The sequence below is a fragment of the Thunnus albacares genome, chromosome 4 (genome assembly GCF_914725855.1).
Source record: "Thunnus albacares chromosome 4, fThuAlb1.1, whole genome shotgun sequence".
Lineage (NCBI taxonomy): Eukaryota > Metazoa > Chordata > Actinopteri > Scombriformes > Scombridae > Thunnus > Thunnus albacares.
The window spans coordinates 30,599,719-30,620,118 of record NC_058109.1 but is presented as its reverse complement, the minus strand read 5'-3'; the positions used below and the strand labels follow the sequence as shown (position 1 = coordinate 30,620,118).

General features: G+C 43.3%; 1 protein-coding gene across 1 annotated transcript; it reads left to right on the top strand.

Annotated features, from left to right (window-relative positions):
- Positions 1 to 281: 281 nt before the first annotated feature.
- On the top strand, positions 282 to 19,403 carry rybpb (RING1 and YY1 binding protein b). Its single transcript, XM_044349228.1, has 5 exons — positions 282 to 446; positions 1,058 to 1,183; positions 15,236 to 15,541; positions 15,657 to 15,755; positions 16,090 to 19,403. The coding sequence occupies exons 1-5, from the start codon at positions 421 to 423 to the stop codon at positions 16,337 to 16,339; spliced, it is 807 nt and encodes a 268-aa protein (XP_044205163.1). The 5' UTR covers positions 282 to 420; the 3' UTR covers positions 16,340 to 19,403.
- The last annotated feature ends 997 nt before the right edge of the window (positions 19,404 to 20,400 follow it).

Genomic DNA, 20,400 nt, shown 5'->3' with positions numbered 1-20,400 from the left:
TACCCCCACATACGTGTGTGCATACACGTACAGCATATGTTGTATTTGTGTCAAAAAAAGTTTTTGTATAGATTTGTTTTTACTATGGTTGTCTCGAAATATAAATCAACATTGCAACATTTTAATCTTTATGTACGCGTGTGTGGGTGAGCTGTGCTCTGTCAAATATCTCTAGTAGTTATTAAAATAGCTACTACCGTAAATATCAATCCAGACTTTTAAACCGAGTCGCGCTGTGATTGGCCAGGCAGCGGTCACGTGGGGTAGTGCAGTCAGTCGCTGTGCCGTGCCTCGAGCCAGCGCTGAGTGGAGCCTGTCTGCCAACAGCTTCAGCAGCGGCTCTATCTGGATCCTACTACACTGTCTGACAATTAAAAGGAGGCCCCTTTTTCTTCTTATTTCCGAGGATTATTCTTCACCATGGGCGACAAAAAGAGCCCTACCAGGTAATGCGACCGCCCACTGTCGATTTCTACTTGTTTAGGGCGTTATGGGCTCGATATTTGGATGCGTTTCCCTCACTCAGGGATCGTTTCTCCCTTTTTCAGTTGGTATGCCACAGCTAGCTAGAATAGTGCAGTCACTATGGCGGCTTCTCGCTCCCTACAACCCAGTCACTTAACAGACAAAGGGAAATTTTTCAGAGGATACGCCTGGCATTCCCTGAAACGCTCTTCCGTCTCGATGAAGCCTTTTGAGGGGTGCAGTGTCGAAATGGACATTGTTCGATATTGGTTTTATCAGCCGACATGCTAAGCTTCGATGCCGAAAAATCTAGCATTGCTTGCCTGCCTGCTAGCCTAGCTGGCGATACAGTCGGACGGTGTGGATAGTCGCCCGCTTCGCCACTGTGGGGATTTATTAACCAAGGAGCTCTACTTGCCGGGACTCGAACCCAATATAAATGACAACACCGTCATGCTTTGTGCCGTACTAAGTAGCTTGTATATTACATAACGGGCTATGTTTGTCCAAATCTCCTTTCTTGTTAATTCATGAAAATTTGTTCGTGGCATTTACAAACTAACTTGACCTTAACATTTGTCTCATTTGTAAGGCCAAAAAGACAAGCCAAACAGACCGCTGACGACGGCTACTGGGACTGTAGCGTCTGCACCTTCAGGAACACCGCCGAGGCTTTCAAATGCAGCATCTGCGATGTGAGGAAGGGCACATCCACAAGGTAACGTAGCGCTCCCTCTCTCTCTAGTCTGAGCGTCTCGTTTTTCCCCCTGCTTGGCTGGCTGCAGCAGCATTGCATCGCAATTTATGGGAATGACAACTTTGATCGACAGCCTATTTGTGTGTGAGCGAATGGGGACTTGTTGATGGACAATCTTGCAAACATCTCCTGCTGTTGTCTGGATTATCCGTAGTTTCTCATCTCATGCGACTAACATTGCATTGCTTTTATGCATTCGTCTAGGTAGGCTGGCTGCTTCACTAGCCAGAGGGGGGTGGGGTGGGCGGGGGGAGAGGGACCATACTTCATGATGGCTGTACAGCTACAGCGCATCAACAGAGCAACAGCGAGAGGGCTGCGGTTTATGGAGTGAAAAAAGGTGAATGCATGTGTGTGCATACCACCTACCTGTAGGATTGCAGGGGCTCTTAAAATGGTCTGACGAGTCAGATTTAATGTGCATGAGGTGGATATATTTTTTTAGGTGAAGGAGTGGTTGTAATCAGAATTAGAGATAAATTCCAGATGTGCATTTTCCATTTCTTTCTGTCAGATTTGTTCTCTCCTGTCATTTAGTTTAAGCCAGTGTCATTTCATGCCCAACCTGGTGTGACACTTGTGTTCATAGCTTTGCCAGGTTTTTGTCCTATGTTCCAAAAAGCCATATTTTGCATCATAAGTGTCAGTCTTCACATTTGTCTATGATTAAACTCAACAAAACTCAAACCACTACAGACTTGCTTTGTTCCCAAAGCTGTTTACAAGTGATTTGCTCTCAGAAAATTCCTCCAGATTAATCATATCAACATTTATAGTAACCGGCTTGTGTGTCCCAGACATTTCCCCTGAGCTTTAGTCAGAATGAATTTTGTGATGTCAGCAGAAGACGGCGTCTTATGGGAAACTGAGATGAAATCACTGTGTAACTCGAATATCATGATGGGATTCCCTTTCGGTTTTGTGTATATACTGACGCCTCCTCCCCCTGTTCTGGGGAATGTTTTTGATGATAAGTTGTTTGCCACGGTGTGAGTTTGTTTGCTCATGTCATCAGTTGCATGATGAGATGGAGAGATAGATGAGTCATTTGTGGGTTTGTTGACAAGTCCCTTGCACCCTAACCTTTCCAGCTGTGGTTTTACAATGAGTGGTTCGGCTGACACCCTGGGTGCACCACAAACGGGGAGAAAGCTGATGCTGGTTTACTGAGAAAAGACTGAATTCAGTCTTAATTGTCTGGCTCCCCTCCCCCTATGATCTTATCCTAGCAGAGTGTAGCTTAAGACCACAGTTGATAGTGTAGACTGAGCACGCTGCGCAAGAGCAGGAAGCGGAGACAAACATGTCATAGCCACCCAACCACTGTGCTTTGGCAACAGCCCAGTAGCTTCTATTTGGTAAATGACATCACTGGAGTGGTTGTCACACATGGCTGTTTGATCTGAAAGTTAGCCTTTGGTTAATGCAGTTGTTTAGTTGTGGGGCTGCCTTTTACTCTAATGAGTACTAATTAGCTGTCTTTCCTCCACTGTATTACAGTAAAGCATGTGACAAAAGCAACATGCTCTCAGCTAAATGATTCACACTTAAGGCTCTGTGTGGATGCTTGTCTCGCTCGTTTTATCTGAGGCTCTACTTTGAATGGGCTTTTATGCAGGAGGACACGTGTGTTCACAAATTACAGTTCCTTGCTTGTGGTAGGAGTCAGAGCAGTTCTGTTCTTAACTTTGAAGTGTCATTTGGATCGCCCTTGGTCTTTTGTGTGAACTATAAGATAAGCTTCACTATTGATTTGTGCAGTCATTTAAGACATGTTTGAAATGGCTTGGTGTGGTGTGAATGTGTGAAAGGTAACTGTTCCACAGTCCCCAAGTGTAGCTTTTTTTTCTGTATCATGGGATGGAGGTCAGTCAGTATTGACTGTACTTGTCTCTAACAATAGAGACCGTAAGGAGAAGATGGATGCAGCTGTTCTGGGCTGCATCACAGCCAATCATGCATTATCTTCATCTATTCCTGATAAGCTGTTGGTACAACAGGTAGCAATCAGCAAACACTAGCACAGTGATTTGGTTATCAGCAACAGTTTGTCATACAGGGGGTACCTACGTGTCAAAAAGAAATTCAGAATCAGACCACTATTTTTCCCTTGAGCTTGGTACATCCATCCCTCACAGTCTGCTTTGAGTCATCGGGACACCAGCTGTTTCTACAGGTGCTGATGGAGAATATACAACGAACATGATCCATGGTGATGGACAGATAGTAGCTCACACCATGGCGAGGCTTGAATCACACTTTGTCCCCTACCAGCAGTAGGTAATCCAGGTAACTGTGGGTCATGCTGCTCTGATTTGTGCTAATGGAGGCAAGAATGTGTGTTAACGAGAGCAAAACTCTGGCTGTGGCATCAGCATGCAGGGAGAGGCCCTGTTCTCCCCAGTCAAGCGCAGCCTAACGAACCTGTTGACCCAGTCCAGCTCAGTGATGTAACATGATACCTAAGAAGGCAAAATCTAGCCTCTACCACTCTGACTCTTAAACAAGAAAGCACTCTGCTTTTTGCACCTGACCTTGCTACTAATCTACAAGTCCAAGTAGCCCAAGTGTTCAGCGTTCATGTTCAGTGCCTGGTTCTTTGGTAACTGGAGAAGGGCTTGCATTAGCATCCCCTGTGAGGTGCATGCGATCATATTTAAATGTTTCTGGCATCTGAACCAGATCGCTGTGTGAACGTGATACCGTGTTGCTGTACATCAGTTTGCTTTGTGGTGGTGTTTGGTATGCACCTCTGGCAGCCCCGGGGCCCAGGGAGAAACCATTAGGAGCCCTCTAAAGTTGATTGATGGTGGGGATCACAGGAAGTCTTGAGGTACCTCAGTCTTTGACTGCTGTGCTGTTATCTCTGCTCTGTTGCTATGTTTTCAACCATTTCAAGAAGCTTCCATCAGCGCTTTATATAGAACAGAACAAACGGGAGTCTTTCACTTGTTAGCAAAATGCAGCGCTCTTACTAGATTAAATACACCAACTTACATTTATCTGAAGCTGCTCAAAGTACACATAACGTGAACAAACATAAAAACTGATATACTATGTATTAGGGTTGGGCCGATGTAAAATTTTCAAACCGGTTTGATATTAAGCCAAAGACCAGACTGGACTTGTAATACTGAATTTTACGACTAGGTGTCGCACGTGACGCTCCTGATTGGAACATAATGAGAGTGTAGTGCTGCGAGGGAAATCACCATACGGGCTCAGCACAGTGTCCAAAATTAACTTTTTGACTCGCCTGCCAAGGGGGCTTGTAGATGAAAATGTTGTCTTTTTGCATCACACATACATTTGTTTCAGTACATTTCATTGCGATAATTAAGTATTTTGTTGAAGAGCAAAATTTGAGGCAAAATTATTTTAGTTTGACAGAACAACATGCTTGTATGTTATCATTACAGCTGTCTACACTGCTTGCGAAATGGCTCGTGTGTCACACCCAATAAACGCGAAGCTGCGACCCGAAGCATATTTTTTAGGCTTCGAGTCTATTTTTCTTCATACATGTGTAACTACATGGACATGGTGCTGATCAGAATATCTGCATGTAAAAGAAATGATTTTTGGCATTCATTGCCATGGTCATAATTGTGCTGTTGAAATACAGAGAAAGTTGCAGAGGATTACTGGATGCTGCCAGGAGATTCTTAAACATATCTGAAAAAGACAGAGATATAAAACTGAGGGGAGGATTTGCACCAACTCAGACAATTGAGTCTGGGTTATCGAATGGAAAATGTTGTGAATGGGAGCACTTTGGGTGGATGCTGTAAGTAGTTTGCACTGTGAAGCTGTTACAATTCAGCAGATGGCGGTAATGCAAGACTTATGGATGCCAACCGCCATAAAACTCAACAGAAGAAGAAGAAGAAAGCGTGTAGCGGCACCACGGCCAGGACAACTGAGTAACACATTGTGTTTTCATTTCTCACAACAACCATTCAACTTAACCTTTTTTCTTGTGCTAGGGTGCTGTGTGTCGCCGTGGTGTTTCTGGTATAAGAATCAGAAACACCGCGGCTACACACAGCACAGCATGGCTATGCTATGCTAACGATGCTAGCCATGCTAACTAGCTGCTAGCTACTATGTAGGCTGGTAAAATGATCTGTTGCGTCCCTTTATATCTGCGGGTTGTTTTCAAAACACAAACTGCTCTCAGACTGCTGGTAGCTGTAAGCAGTCCTGTAAGCAGAGTTTATCCAGGTTATCGGTGAGATCTGCGCTATTAGCCAGGGTCAGCCTGCCTCCTCCAGCTAGTCTTTGGCTTCCAGCAAGATGGACAGCAGCAGACAGCAGCAACTGGCTTTATCAGTGTCGGAACCTCCATGTGAGACGCTTAGACGTCTCATAATGACAAATGCTGGTTTGCAAAAAATCAAACCGGTTTCAGCTCATAGACCGGACAGAACCAAACCAGAAACTGACCCAACCCTGCTATGTATACGGCAGTATGAGATTTACAAGTTTATTGATACAGGTATCAGATAGAAGGCAGGTGATAAATGGCCTTGAAAAAGTTAAGATTGCCCTTACTAATAAATATTTATACAAAGATCTTTGCCCATATTTGTTCATACAGTGTTGTAAGGTTATAATTACCATACGTTTATGGTGAATGTAGATGTGGGTAAAACAAGAAAATGCATATCCATCTAATCTTAGTTTTTGTCAGGTGATCTTCGTGGGTGAAGTTCAGATTACTCAGTAAAAGATTACATAAGTCTCGACTGTCAGCGGAATTTATGATGTAAAGTCATCACCCGTAAAAGGTTAAATTGAGCTATACAAAAAAATGAAATGAAAACACATGCGTTAGTGTTTGCACATGATTGCGTTGTATTCTGTCTGCGTTAATATGTCACCAGTCTGTTTAGATTAGCCTACTCTTAACTGTTTATGTCATGTGCAAATATTGTCCCACATATGAAGGATTCTGAGTTGAAAAAATGTCTGATCACTGTGGCATATGACTCAACCATAGACGATTACTGTAATTTGTCCATGATTCTGTAGATATTTACAGATGTTCATGCAGTTAAGTAAATGTGTAATGCATTTACTTCATGGCTTTATAGTAAACCTTTATGGAAAACCATAGATTATGAAAGTTAGAACCAGGATTAATAAGCAGAATCAGGATCAATAAAATCTAATGCCCAACCACAATGCTGTGGGTTAACACTGGGGCCAGAAAAGTAAAAGTGCATCTCTCTGTGTGTGTAAGTGTCGAGGCTGCACAATTATTGTAAGATGAGTGTTGTGTGTGTGTCTGTGTTTGTGTGTCTCATTGTGTGTGCCTTTCTGTCCTTTACAATGATGGAATAGAGTCATTATAATCTGTGGATTCTACCACTGTCACATTAAGGCAAATTGTCTAGGATAATGGAATTACATAAGAGGGACATGCCGGCGCTCAATTTATATCTGCACTTCCTCGCCCCCACCCCCTGCCACCACAGCAGCCCCCTGTCAGAGGAAACTGCTTTTGCTTATCCAGCATTATCAGCATCTGCGCTAAAACCCTAAGCAGGAGCGGGTAGCCCTAATCTTTACATGTTAATTGCCGGATTTAAAAGTTCTTAATTACTTCATGGGATTTGGCAGAGTGTGAGTGATTAAATACAATAGCCAATTTGGCAATCTGACAAAACAGAGAAATGTAGAGAGCGCTGTTGAATCGGGGCTCCTCCCAATCAGGAAAATACAGAAAAAGGCATATGAGGACAAGGAGGGAGTGAGGGAGGGAGTTGTTAAATGTGGAGTCACAGCTAGCTGGGTAGTAAGGAAGAGGGCAAGAGAGGACAAGGAGAGAAACAGAGCAGTAAAGAGAAAGAGAGGAGTGTAGCGTCTGGACATTTGTGTGTTGAAGAAAGGGGGGTATGGATGGCTGCAAGGGGGATGTGCTCACTCAGCCAAGAGTCTCCAGGGGCTAAAGCAGAGCGAAGCACATCATTACCCATAGAGGGAGAGAACCAGACTGGACAGCCTTTTCTGTTTGTACCAGCGCCACCATCCATGCATGGGGAATGAACAGCAACATTTGACATGTCATTGACTGCATATGAGAAACCAGCGCTGACTGTTTTCTCTTGGGAAAGTGATGAGGTAATTCCTAGTGATGAAGGTTTTGATACTGTTGATCATCACACTAGTTTCAGAGCTAGTTAATAGTTGTTAGTTTGAGCATTACCAAGAAGCCGTAGTCTAGAAAACCCCAAATCAGTTTGGCAGATCTGAATCATGGTTACAGTAGGCAGTAGAGGCTTTGTGTTTGACCTCTTGGCATCAAGTTTCCCCACCTGTTGTTTTTGTTTGTTTGCTTAATGTTGTTCCACTTGTGCAGAACACAAGAGCATGCTGTGAAGGTGCAGTGTCCCCTTTGGCACTGCTGCCTGATGATTTGTTGAGCAAATTCAAACCAGACTCTGTTTATACTAAAGCAAAGGGGCAAGAAGAGGATGGGACAGCAGCAAGATGGGGTGACAGATAACTCATGCACACTAGAGGCAAAACATCAGAGGAGGAGATAAAGAGAGGTGAAGAAGAGACCTACTTAAAGCCAGCAGGATTTAGAGGGGGGTGGCAGTGGGGGATAAAGCGCAGGGAGAAAGTGAAGGGAAGAAGACAAAGAGAGAGTGATCGAGTCGCAACAGAGAGGAAGGAAACAAATGAGTGATACTCAGCAATGTGACACATTGCTGCTGATGGAAGGAGCTCATACATGTTTAGTGTCTTTGCAATGACTCGCTGTCAGTCTACCCGATGCCAGGCAGTTAATAGCCAGAAAGGTCAGTCACGGAAAGAAAAGACTTGTCAGCGTGAAGATAAAGTCTTTTTTTTTTCTCACACGAGTAGACACAAATGTTTACAATTTCTCTTCTAATTCTTCTGCTTGTGTGTGTCTCACTTAGATGTCAGGAACCTTTAACCTGTCAGGAGATGTAGCCAGCAGCTAGTCTGGTACATAGGATTTACAATTGTTGCAGAAAAGTTGAAATATCTTTTATGTCTAATGTGATATTTTCTTGAATTTCTTTGCCCCGGCCAGTATTGTCAGTACCGTGGGAACTAAATGTCATGCCTGACTGTTGTGCTCTTTTACTGTTTGGGGTAAAGGTGCATGGGTCTAGATGCTTTCTGGGAACCTGCTGTGCATACAGAGCACTAAAAGAAAACGATAGAACACTGTGGGGGATCCGCATTACCCCACAAGGAGGGTTAGGTGTTGGGAGAAGGGGGAGAAATGACAGTAACATTAAGCCCTCAAAATCCTGACTGGAAGGGACGGATGAAGGGATGAATGCTTAATGCCTCTGGTGGGCAGTGGGAATGAATTGAGAAGCGCTGTAGCCCCAGGCCACTCTTCAGGTTATCCTCATTCAACCTCCCCAGCACACTCACTCACACAGATTACTTATGGCTAGAGGTGACAACACTGCTCCTGTCACTTCAGACTCAGACTGATCAAGAATTCGCTCACAGGGGACCTCAGATGCAGGGTCCCAGTGTTATTTTTATGTCATTTTTCGATTGAACATCCCAGTGAATGAATAGCTTAGTTCATGTGCACTGATGGAGGTGCATTTATGAAAGATTCTGTTTAGTAGTGATCTCAATCTTTGGACTGTTAGCTGAGGATAATGCTTGAGACATAGAGGTCAGCAACTCAGGGAGAGCCTGAATGAACCCAAGGGTACTGACAAATTTTGGCAGGGTTCGGACCCAGCTTGCATGCATACTAAGGGTCTGGTCCTGGCATGAAATACAAGTTTTTAATTAGTGCTATGTTGATCAACTGAAAATTAATTGTCAGCAATTTTAATAATTGACTAATCATTTAAGTCATTCATCAAGTAGGTATGTCACGATCAAGTTTATCTGGCCCCAATCATTATCCAAGTCCTTTAATATTGGGTTCATTCCATGCCAATTCACCCAGAATTGAGAACTTTTCCCAGTTCATGTCATGGATTTTCTCAAAAAAATTAATGTGAAAACCTCTATTAAATTCATGGAGCCTTGAAAAATTCTGTAGCTCTTCTGCAAATATTTTTTTAGTTATGAATTTTTGAAGTTTGGCCTCGCAGCTAAATTTCATCATTTTTGCGATTCTTTGTATGTGTATTCTAAGCCTCACCAATTGCTTATTTTTCACTGGACTGTGTTCTAATTTGTGCTGAACATCCAAGAAACCCTAAGGATAATGTGCAACATGTATTCATGTAAATAGTTGTTGCTGAATGTTTTGCAGTAATGAAATTATTAAAAATATTTTTTTTACCCAAACGAAGAATCTTTAATCTTGCCCTGTTTGGAGAAACATTTTGTCAGCTGTTTAGGTAAAGCCAGACTACACAAATTGGGTCAGTCTGGGTCCGTGCAGCACTCAAGTCGTTGTGGAAAGATTGTCCAACATTCAACAATAGAACAATGGAGCATACATATACCCACTGACTGGTTAACATATTCCAAGCGGTACAGCCAGAGAGCTCTGGGCTCTGCTCCATCACCCTCCATAACTGTAGGGGGAAGGGAGGGCATCACATGCTTCTACATAATGATCAAGGCATACTGTGAGTGTTGACACAGACGAGTGCATGTAGATCATTGGTTACATGGTTGCCGGCACATCATAGGGAGGTGATGTGATCAAACTGAAGCCCCGCGGCATTCTCACATGTTGGATCTAAGTGATTTTCTCCAGGCTGAGGCTGTAATGGTCTTTTAGTCCAATGCAGGGGAAAGCAGGTCATTGCTGAATGCATGTGAATAGAGGATTCATGTTTCTGAACAACTTTGTACTTCATTTAGGACAAGGAGCACCCGTTTGTACTGTGTAGATGTGGTTATTGACTAAGTCTGAATGAGTGAGTGGGTGATGTTAAATAGTCTCTGCTCTTCAGTGGGTTGTCCATGGCTGAAGAATACTGTTGTCTGTTGGCTGTCTCACTCTCTCTCTCCTCTTCACTCAGCTGTCTGCCACTGCATTCACTCAGCCTGGCAGGAAATAATTGCTTGTCCTCCACACAGCACTTCAAATAAAAGAGCTGTGTTAATGAGGGCTTTCCTGCGCCTCTCTCTCTCTATCACACTCTCCATTGCTCACTCACTCTCTTCATTACTCTGTCTCTCCAAGTGCTTGGGCTCATTGTTTTTGGTTTCTCTAGAAAGAGTTCCCTCTGAAAGAGCAGCCTCAGCTTTTGCTCTTGGCTAGCAGAATCGGCTGCTCCTGGCCAGCGAGAGCACCAGCTGAGCAGAGGTGTGTCTGTCTCTGGGATTGTTCAGGCTGAGTGGAGCAATCTAAATATGGGTGTCAGTCTGACTGAATTAGGAGCTTTCAAGCATGATGATAGTTATTTCGGGGCATCCCGTGGAGGGAGACTCCCCACTCCTCCCTCACCCAGACGGCTGAATTTAGGGGCAAGCATAGGAGGAGCTGTCAATGGCGGTCTATTGTAGTGCAAAGGGAAGGTAATATGCTGTAAGCCCTCACAGTGGGAAATGGTTCAACAGCAGGCTTTACACACTTGACACACACAAACGCACAGTGGTTCCCTAGGAATTTATTGGCAGCAGTGGGAGCAATTTCAGCAATTGGACCCTGGGGTTCACTCCTGGTCCTGCTCCCAGTATCATTTTCAGTACCTCTTGTGGCCTATACATGATTTCTGTTTGATTTGGATGTTTGCAAAATAATATGTGCCAATAATGTTTTAGTTAAATTGGTATATTTATGCTCAACAAGGGCATATTATCTAAATATGAAATTAATGTTAAATATGAAAATTGATATTAATTATTAAGTATATTTTTAAATAAATGCAAGTGGCACACACATATGATGTCATTCAGAATCTCCAGCCATGTTAATGTGCCACAGAGCAACGCTGTGCAAAGTCATGATGTGTGGTCAGTAAATAAATAATGGGGCAAACAGAGCGGTGGCTCTATCATGCCAGCAGCAACTCATGGCTGACTTACAGCTGGCACTGAATCACTGCTTGACTACTGGGGCAGCTTCTGCTGCTGCTGACACAAATCTCAGGCTCTGACCGGGGCCTCAGCTCCGCAACAGGCAGAAGAGGCGTGGAGCTTATCAAGCACTCACTCATTCATTCACAACCTCCTTGGCTAACAACGCACACTGCCCAACAAAAATGATTGCTGGACGTGCTGAATGTTGTTTGTGCTGTGTTTACTTATGGCTGTGTGTTAGAGACACAAACATTTTTTCATGAGGAGTGTGTATGGGTGAGCCCTTGCTATTCTTGGGGCTGACCCTTTTATGGTGCCCTAAAGGCATTAGCTCATTGCTGTTGTGTCAATTACCACAAGTTTCCACCCTCCCAAAAATTGAATTCTTTGTCACACTTTCACAGCAGCATGTTGAAGATTTCCCATCACAGTTTGAAGTGGAATCAGGAAACCAGGGGTACTCATGGGACCCACTGGTTTCCCACGGGGTAGACTGCATTGTGTCATCAGAATAAAGGCACGATAGGGAAAACCAAGGCTCAGTAGTGTACAGTAGTCTGGAGGAATTTATGTTCATATCATCTGACATTTGTTTTAAATGTCACAGCCAGTTCAGCATGGGGTAATTACATGTATTATTTGCTCAGTATATAAACATAGAAAATCAGTGATAGTCCTGCTTTGACAAATTGTTGTTGTGTTAACTACAGAAGAGTTCCAATGCTGTAAACCCAACATCATAACTCTGTAATTAATTTATTATCCACTTTATGATTAAAACATTTAAAAGCCTTGATGACTGTAGTGAGACTTATCCAAATACTATGAGTAGGAGCTCTAATACTCATTACTAGTACTTACATGGGAAGTAATAAATTCTAGATTGAAATGGACCTGGGATCATTTTGATGGGAACAGGATAGGATTGGCAATTATGCAGCTAAGATGGGATGGGAAGAAAATTTCACTCCCATATCACCATCTAATTTGCACCCACTGAAGGCCTCCAGTGGGCGACTCACACAAGGGCAGCAGGTAGAAAGAGCCTGAGGCTCCAGAGAACCACAGCAGCTAATGGATACTGGATCAACAGCCCAGGGCTCATCAGCATTCGCCACAGCTGGTGTATTGATTGGAGTGTAGTGCAAGCATTACAACATGATGCTCTATTATGCCCCGATTGATTGGCTTCTGATCGGCTGAACGCCCACACCCCCTCCTCAAGGAGAGACACTGTGTCTGTAATAGACTGCAGCAGGAGGAGAGCAAATGAGCTTGTTGGAGCAGTAGAGAGAAAAGTTGTGAAAAGAATTGGACCAAAAAATAAGAGAACAAGGGAAAAAAGTTTAAATTTTAGTGTTGGCCTAGTAAAGTATAGAGTTTAGGGAGTGGAGTGTCAGTTCTGAAAGACAAGTGAAGATGAAAGTGTAGAAACAAGTTACTGGACTGACAAGATGTTGCAAAATTGAAACACTGAGGCCAACCACTTAAGCAGCTGTCTGAAAACCACTCTCCACAGCAAGCCACTGAAATCAGCACAATCAGTTGAACACCACTATTGAGCATCTTCTGTTTTTGCCACAAGCATTTGCTCCTTGACTTGTTCCACTACAGCCCATCCATTTCCAGCAATAAATATGTAAACAACTGCTGTGATTCCCAGCACATCAAATGTCTTGTTTCTCTCAAACATTTTAGAGGTAGTATACTGAACATTGATTAAAGAAAATAAAAACATATATGTTGAGGATGATTATACAATTGTAAATTCTTTGAATATTGTTTCTTGCAAGAAAGACTAAATGGTAAATGGACTATACTTCTGTAGCGCCTTTCTAGTCTTCCGACCACTCAAAGCGTGTTTTACACTACACATTGACCCATTCACGCACATTCACACGCTGAATGGATACAGGGGCTACCATGCAAGGTCCCAACATGCCCATCAGAGGGGATCTAATCATTCATACACATCCACACACTGATGGCACAGCCATCAGTAGCAATTTGGGGTTGAGTATCTTGCTCAAGGACACTTTGGATATTCAGACTGGAGCTGGGAATTAAACCACCAATCTTCCGATCAGTGGACGACCCCCTCCACCTCCTGAGCCACAGCCCGCCCTAATCTGTCCACTCTCTCAGGCATGTGGGTTTTTTTCATAATAAATTGGAAAAAAAAACATAATTGGAGCATTATGAATGCAAGTAACTAACCCCGTTAGGTAAACCGGGGTGCAGTCCTGCCCTCAGAAAAGTTTCTCGAGGTAAATTTTGCATAGGTCATCCATTGCTGGTGCGAACTAGCAGATTAGCATGCTAGCCACAGACTTGTTGACCCGGCGTTATCACTCCCTCTCCCCTGTGTCCTCAGCCACGCTACGCCGGTGTTTGGTTAGGAACTCACTGGCCTCCCGAACAGAAGATAGCCGCCTCCTACCACCGTCTTTGGTGGTGATGAGCAGTCTGGCTGGTTAGTGCAGAACGGGTTTTAAGCCAAGGTTGTAGAGGTCCCTCATTGCCTCTCTGGTACAATTTCTTCATCTTTGGAGACAGTTTCCTCACACTCAGTCTCGCTCCCGCAGCTGCTCATTTTCTTCTGAGTAGGCTACTCCACAAAGGTGATGTTGTTGTGAGTCGGAGGGGCCAGAAACATGCGTCAACCACATGCGTTTGTTTCTCTGCTGTATGATTGGCTGTTCATGTAGTGTTTTTGTAGTTGGAGGAAAACGGACTCAAAAGTAACTATCAAAAAAACCCTCATAAATTCATCATCGTTATTGTGGAAGATTTTATCGTGAAAATTATTGATATTGTTTTATCGCCCAGCCCTATTCCACTGGCAGACTTTCTAGACCTTTCAAGATTCCCCACTTGACCACAGGTCTCCTAAAGCAGTCCTAATCATCAAGGGCCCCCCTCTCTACTGCTGGGACATTACAAAAAGTCTTCGTGCCAGGACCAGAATTGGGTTTGGAAGGTTGTGTATACACAGCTAGCTCGTATAACTTGTTGTGTTCCTGTTGAAAGGCCTCCTGAGTAGTCATCGAGCCGTGCCAGGCTGTTTGTTTGCACGCTAAGCTTTCAAGTGCGTGTTTGTGTGTGTGAGCGTACTTGTGGTTTATTCCTCACCATGCTTGCCCAGTGCTGGCCTGTGATTAGCCATGTTGCTGGCTGCAGTTTGGTCTCGGCTGAGTCGGAGTCTCTGGAAGGCTGCAGTCATCCTTCCCTCTCTCCCCGGGTCCTCTGCTTCCTCCCAGATGCCTCCAGCTGGTGTCCATTATGCTGCAGGTGTGTGTGTCGGGCTCCGGTTTAGCATTATGCCTCCCAACTTCAGGCCCTGTTCATCTGCACAGCTGATCAGGGCAAGATGCTGCTTTTGCTGTATGCATGTAGGAGTTTAGTGGTGACACATCACAGTGGACAAGATGTTTTCAGAAAAGGATGGTTTCATGTGAACTGAAATTTAGGAAATGGGTGTGTGATTCTTTGAAATTTGCACATTTATCTTTACATCTATCGACGCTTTTATTGTCTTTGCTGAATTCAAATGATCAAACTCAAATATGGTTATGGTTTATGTTGATGTGTGTGAAAATGAGTCAGAAGTGGACAGACAAGCTCTCTGGTTGCTGCCGAGCTCAGTGAGTGTGGCAGCTCCACCATGTCCAACTGAGTCTCAGTCTGTGACAAATGGGGCCATCCCTGCAGTAATCAGATTAGAGGACCTAAGTGACGTGCTGCAAATGTCCCACCTTGTGATCCTGTGCATTCATTTTATTACAGCCGTGAGCTAATGAGATTACCCCTCAAAACAGAGCTGCTCCACCAGGAAGCGGCTGCGTAAACCTACCTCTGCAGCAGCTGGGGAGCAGCAGCCTTTTTCCCTCAATGGCCTCTACGTTCAGTCACCTCTCTCTGTCAGCCGTAGTGTGACTGTGTTGGTGTGTGGCCAGAGTCTGCTCACAGCTCCACTACGAGGCTAATCCATGTTTGTGCCTTGGATCTCCTCCACAGGAAACCCAGGATCAACTCCCAGCTGGTTGCCCAGCAGGTGGCTCAGCAGTACCCAATGCCTCCCCCGCCCAAGAAGGAGCGGAGGGAGAGGAGCGAGCGCTCAGACAAGGAGCGCCCAGATGGCGAAGGGGAGCGCGCCAACGGAGAGGGACGTCCCGAAGGTGAGCGTCCAGAGAGAGTGAGGCCAGAGGGAGACACCCCTGAGAAAGACAAGAGCGACAAGGAACAGCCAATCAAAGACAAACCCGACAGAGAGAAGGACATCAGCCCAGCCGTCACGAAGAAGCCCAGCAGCAAAAAGACCAGGTCAGTGTGCATGTCAAGGCTTCAATTGTGTGTGTGTGTATGTGTGTGTGTGTGTGTGTGTGGATGTCTACTGTGCTGCTTTTATCCTCACTGGTGTGTTTCTGTTTTCCTCCAGACCTAAATCAGACAACCATCAGAGCCCACCCAGCGACAAACAAAGCATACAATCTGGCAAATCAGCAACCAAGACCAACAAGAACTCTCACATTTCCAGGTGTGTAGCACCCCCTCCTTCCTCTGCATATCTTTAGCAGAACACATGGTTTCACATCTATGACTACACAGCACTTCTGTTTAGAGGAAGGCAATGCATCTAGTGAGAAACCTCAAATGATTCACAAATGATCTTTTACACTAAACACCCACTCTCACTTTATGTACACTTGTTCTGACTGTTCATGTGTCAACCGATGAATTGAGCAATTTAGTGTAACCACCCACACAATGCTGGCAGCCTCCCCCTTGTTGTTGCTGAGACACAGATATCGTGGTTGGCATTTCTAGTCGTCAACTAGAGTAACTTTTTTTTTCTGTTTTTTGCCCCTCAGGCCCAAACTGAAGAACATTGACCGGAGCACTGCCCAGCAGTTGGCTATCACCGTAGGGAACGTGACAGTGATCATAACAGACTTTAAGGAGAAGACCCGCTCCTCATCCACGTCCTCGTCCACCATCACGTCCAGCGCGGGCTCCGAACAGCAGCACCAGAGCTCCGGCTCCGAGAGCATGGACAAGGGCTCGTCGCGCGCCTCCACCCCTAAAGGGGATCTCTCTGTGGGGCACGACGAGTCGTTCTGAGGTCCCACACCTTTTCCACCCGTCCTCACCCTGCTCCACTCCCCCCTTTTCCCCACGTTTCTGGACACTATGGATCCCATAGGGGGAGAGATTTCACCTTTCCCACTGCTGCCCTGCCTCCATTCCATGACCACCCCTGGATGCTGAGAGGAGCTGGCTGGCTGAGAGGAACAGCACAGTGCGCCTGTCCTGGGAAATGAACGCCCCGCTTAGGGGGGCTTCCCTCGTGGTCACACACGTCGTACAGGCAAGGAGAGCTGGGCTGTAAGGAATAACGCCCCTACCCCCCACACCCCCCCTGCGGTAGCATCCAGACACTTGTATGTATTGTTTTATATTTGTACGTGGATGTGAGGCCAAGTCGACATTTTTTTTTTTTGTTTGTTTTTGTAAAGAAGAATTCTCCGCTGGGCACAATAACCACCATCATTTTAATAACTTTAAACTATTATTACCCTTATTTATTACCTGTTGCACCTGTATACTTTGATATTCTCCTTTTTATGTTGAAGCTTTGCTGTGTAGCTCTGCCAATTGATCGTTCCTTCAGTGTTTTTATTACAGTTGAAATGATACGACAAGACTCGAGTCACAGACAGACACACAAACACACACAAACATATACACACACACACACACACACACACACACACACACACACACACACACACACACACTGGTGCTAGATACACTGTGAAGCGGTTTTGCAAATCTGGGATTGCCCATTCACTCAATGTGACAAAGTGCTGATGAATCAAATTCTCATTCACTTTTCTCAACAACACTGTCTCACTCTGAACACTGTCGGGACCTCCATCAGGTCCGTCTACTTGTTCTGTACAGGTCAATGTGCATCAGAAGAAGGTCACCTGAACTTCAGACACCTGACTTTTTCAACTAGACTGTCTATGATTTAGTATGCTATAGCAGATCTCTTATACAGTATCTTATGTCCTTAACTGTACAGTGTAGGCTGTTGTGTAAAACACTAAAAGCTGTTGATATTTTCTGCATTCCGTACTTTAATATTAAGTTTTCTGGCTGAAGGTAGAGCTGTCTTGTCAGCTCTTGAGCCAGACTTTTTTTATTTTCAGTTGTGACTGAAGGATGGTTACATGCAGTTCCAGTTGGTGAAACCATATCGAACTGTAAAATAGACCTGTTGTGTCAAGCTGTTGTGAATCGATTTCATTTTTCTTTTGTGGTGGTCCTAAAGACAACTTTGAATCTTCCTGATATCCCCGAAACAAGTGCAAAGACATGAATAACTTACAAAGATTGACAATTGAATTGACTTTTTTTTTTTTTTTAAATATTAATTTAAGACTCCTGTCATTGAAGGTAAAAAAAATATTGCAGTAGTTAATAGAACACAATTGCTCTTTCAATTTTTTAGAACAGCAAGGCTTATTTAAGGGTTTTAATTCACTTTCACCTTAGCTGATACTAGAACATCATTTCCTTTTAACTGTATGAAATTGTATAAAGAATAAATGTGTATATGATATCTTAGTTTTATTTATTGAAGGACCAAAGGAATTTCATAATGACATGATACATAGACAGATGAATAACAATTTGAAATGCAATTATCTAATGTGTGAGATGAATAACAGTTTAAATAAAGACTAATATAATCCATGTAAATGGTGTTCTTATTGTCCACTCATCTCTGTGCACGGCTAAATCGGGGCAGAGAACGTCATACTGTGAGCTGAGTTGAAGAACACCACCCGGCTCCACAATCAGTGGTGGATCGTGGATGAGAGACAGACTGGGTGTGGGAGGGCAGCTGAGAAGGGTTTGCTGAGTCGAAACCTTTGGCCTCAGTAAGGCCCCTCTTCACTCTGTAGCTCCCCTAACAGAGGCCCCAACTCACCAATTGAGCCGCTCCCAGAGCAACTAAAACCAGGTTAGGTGAGGTTAATATGTCCCTAAACACAACATATCCTACCAGGATCTAAGGGGGGGGGAGGCAGGATTTGATCTGTGTCGACGAAAAGCTTTGCAGTTTCACACGTGGGGATGATAATCATATGTGTGTCGTAAGCAATGTTTCAAGTCCAGGAAATATGTGTTCCTAACTTTTTTCTGCTCTTAAGCTATGGTTAAATATGTAATTATGTACTTTATTGCATACAAATATGGGATCAGTGTTCAAAGTGAGGAAAAGCAATGTGAATAGAACTAAAGTGGGACTGTCGGGTCAGAGGGGGAAATGTTTTGTCCAATTTTTACTGAGAACAATACCCTGCTTTGTAATGCAATCTATTAGAAATGGGCCTAAAAAGCCATCTTTTCACCTGCCTTATCTGCAACCACATTCACTTGACTGAGTACTCCAACAGAAAGGATTCATTGTTAAATTATTGACAAATGGCCATTTGCTGAGTATATGAATTATTGCTTGTATATAGAATTTTAAAAAGGTGCAAAAGCAAACACTATGAAAATGGCATTGGAGCTGAAGTCTTTTGTTTCCTGTTTCCTTTCCGCGCAAGCAGTTCTGTTCTTGTGTGCGACCAGTAACCTTAATTTACTGTGTAAAGATGGTTACATTTTTTAGCTTTGTTTGTCAGAGACCCAAATATAGAATGCTTGTTTACTGACTGTATAACCTTAACCGTGAATTTCCAATTAAATGTATTATACAAACTCATTTCTTCCTATAACAATGTCTTGTACAATGCTTTTAAAAGTTATTGGTCGGTTTAAAAAAAAAAGTGGAAAAAAAAAATTGTAGGGACAGTACAATAATCCATTCTTTGTTTAATCCAGTTTTACGTTTTCTTTTGTGTTTTCTTTTGTTAACTTATAGCTGATGTGTCATTGTTTCCTCTTGTGAAATGGTCACATTATGTTCCCTGGTGTGGAAATGTATGCAGCATTTTCAGCGGATCACGGCTCCTTGTCTAGCTTATAATGTTAAAATACATGTTTCTGGCTATGTGCACGACTTTGCGCTTATAGGCTAACTTGATCATTTTCCTCCGCTTCAAATAGAAATGTCTATTTATGAATTTTGCTTGTAGTTTTTCACAAATAAAATTGTTAAAGTTATCTATTTTCTGGCTGCTCTGTGTCTTTTATTGATTATATTATTCATTCACACATACACAAACAGTATATTTACCGACATGCAAGTTCAGATGTGAAGTGGTTTTACATTATCACATAACAGGATGTGTGTATGGAGCTGAGACGGCAGACTATTGATTGAGGATGTGTGTGTGTGTGTGTGTAGGAGAGGAAGCCTCTACAGTGTGGTGACATAACATAAGGGAACTCCCATATTGACAACAGCTTTCAATCATCCTTTTCTCCAGAGGCAGCTTAGCAGGCCACTAATGCGCCTGTATCTAAAAGCTCTGACCAATGACTGCATTCCTCTGTCGCCTCTGATTATCTCCACAGATATGAAAGTGCTCTGACGAGAAACAGTTGATGCTTACGTTTGTGAGCAGATTTATTTTGGTGTTGAGGTTGTTCATCAAGGGAGCGTGGCGTATTCCATTTCTCTCTGGTTTATGCATTGACACACTTTGTCCAAGCGTCTCTGTCACCATGGTATTAAAAAAAACATCACATGTATTTTAAAGGCTTTCATTTCAAAACTGTATGTTTCAATTTTGGATTTTTTTTTTCCCTCTTAAATGTCAACAATCTTTTTAAAATCAGAGACTTTTTAATAAATAATACATGTAAGGACTTTTTTTTTAATAAATAATGAATCTGAGGGGAATTCAGTGCTTTGAAGTGATTGATATCTCATTTTGGAATTAATTTTATCTCTTGACCTTTGCTGAATATAAATTAGTCATGGGCACAAACTGAAAAGCAGAAAAGTAATGAAGTGAAAACCACAGTTAACAGAATAAATGTAAAAATATATCTCCTGTTACAATGATTGTCATTTTAATTAAAGGGTTGGTTTAGAGATTACAAATTTATATCAAAAAGCCTGTGTGACAATAGGTTTATAACACTTTTTGTTTACTAGGCATAGAGGGTCTAATAAAATTTGCTGTCCTGTTGCATTGTGGGAAGTTAAGTGTTTCTGG

Bases quoted from the DNA above. Each gene is read 5' to 3' on its own strand.
- rybpb (XM_044349228.1), top strand. From the start codon at position 421: ATGGGCGACAAAAAGAGCCCTACCAG. The intron at 447-1,057 runs GTAATGCGACCG...CTCATTTGTAAG, and splicing joins GACAAAAAGAGCCCTACCAG to GCCAAAAAGACAAGCCAAAC. The intron at 15,756-16,089 runs GTGTGTAGCACC...TTTGCCCCTCAG, and splicing joins AAGAACTCTCACATTTCCAG to GCCCAAACTGAAGAACATTG.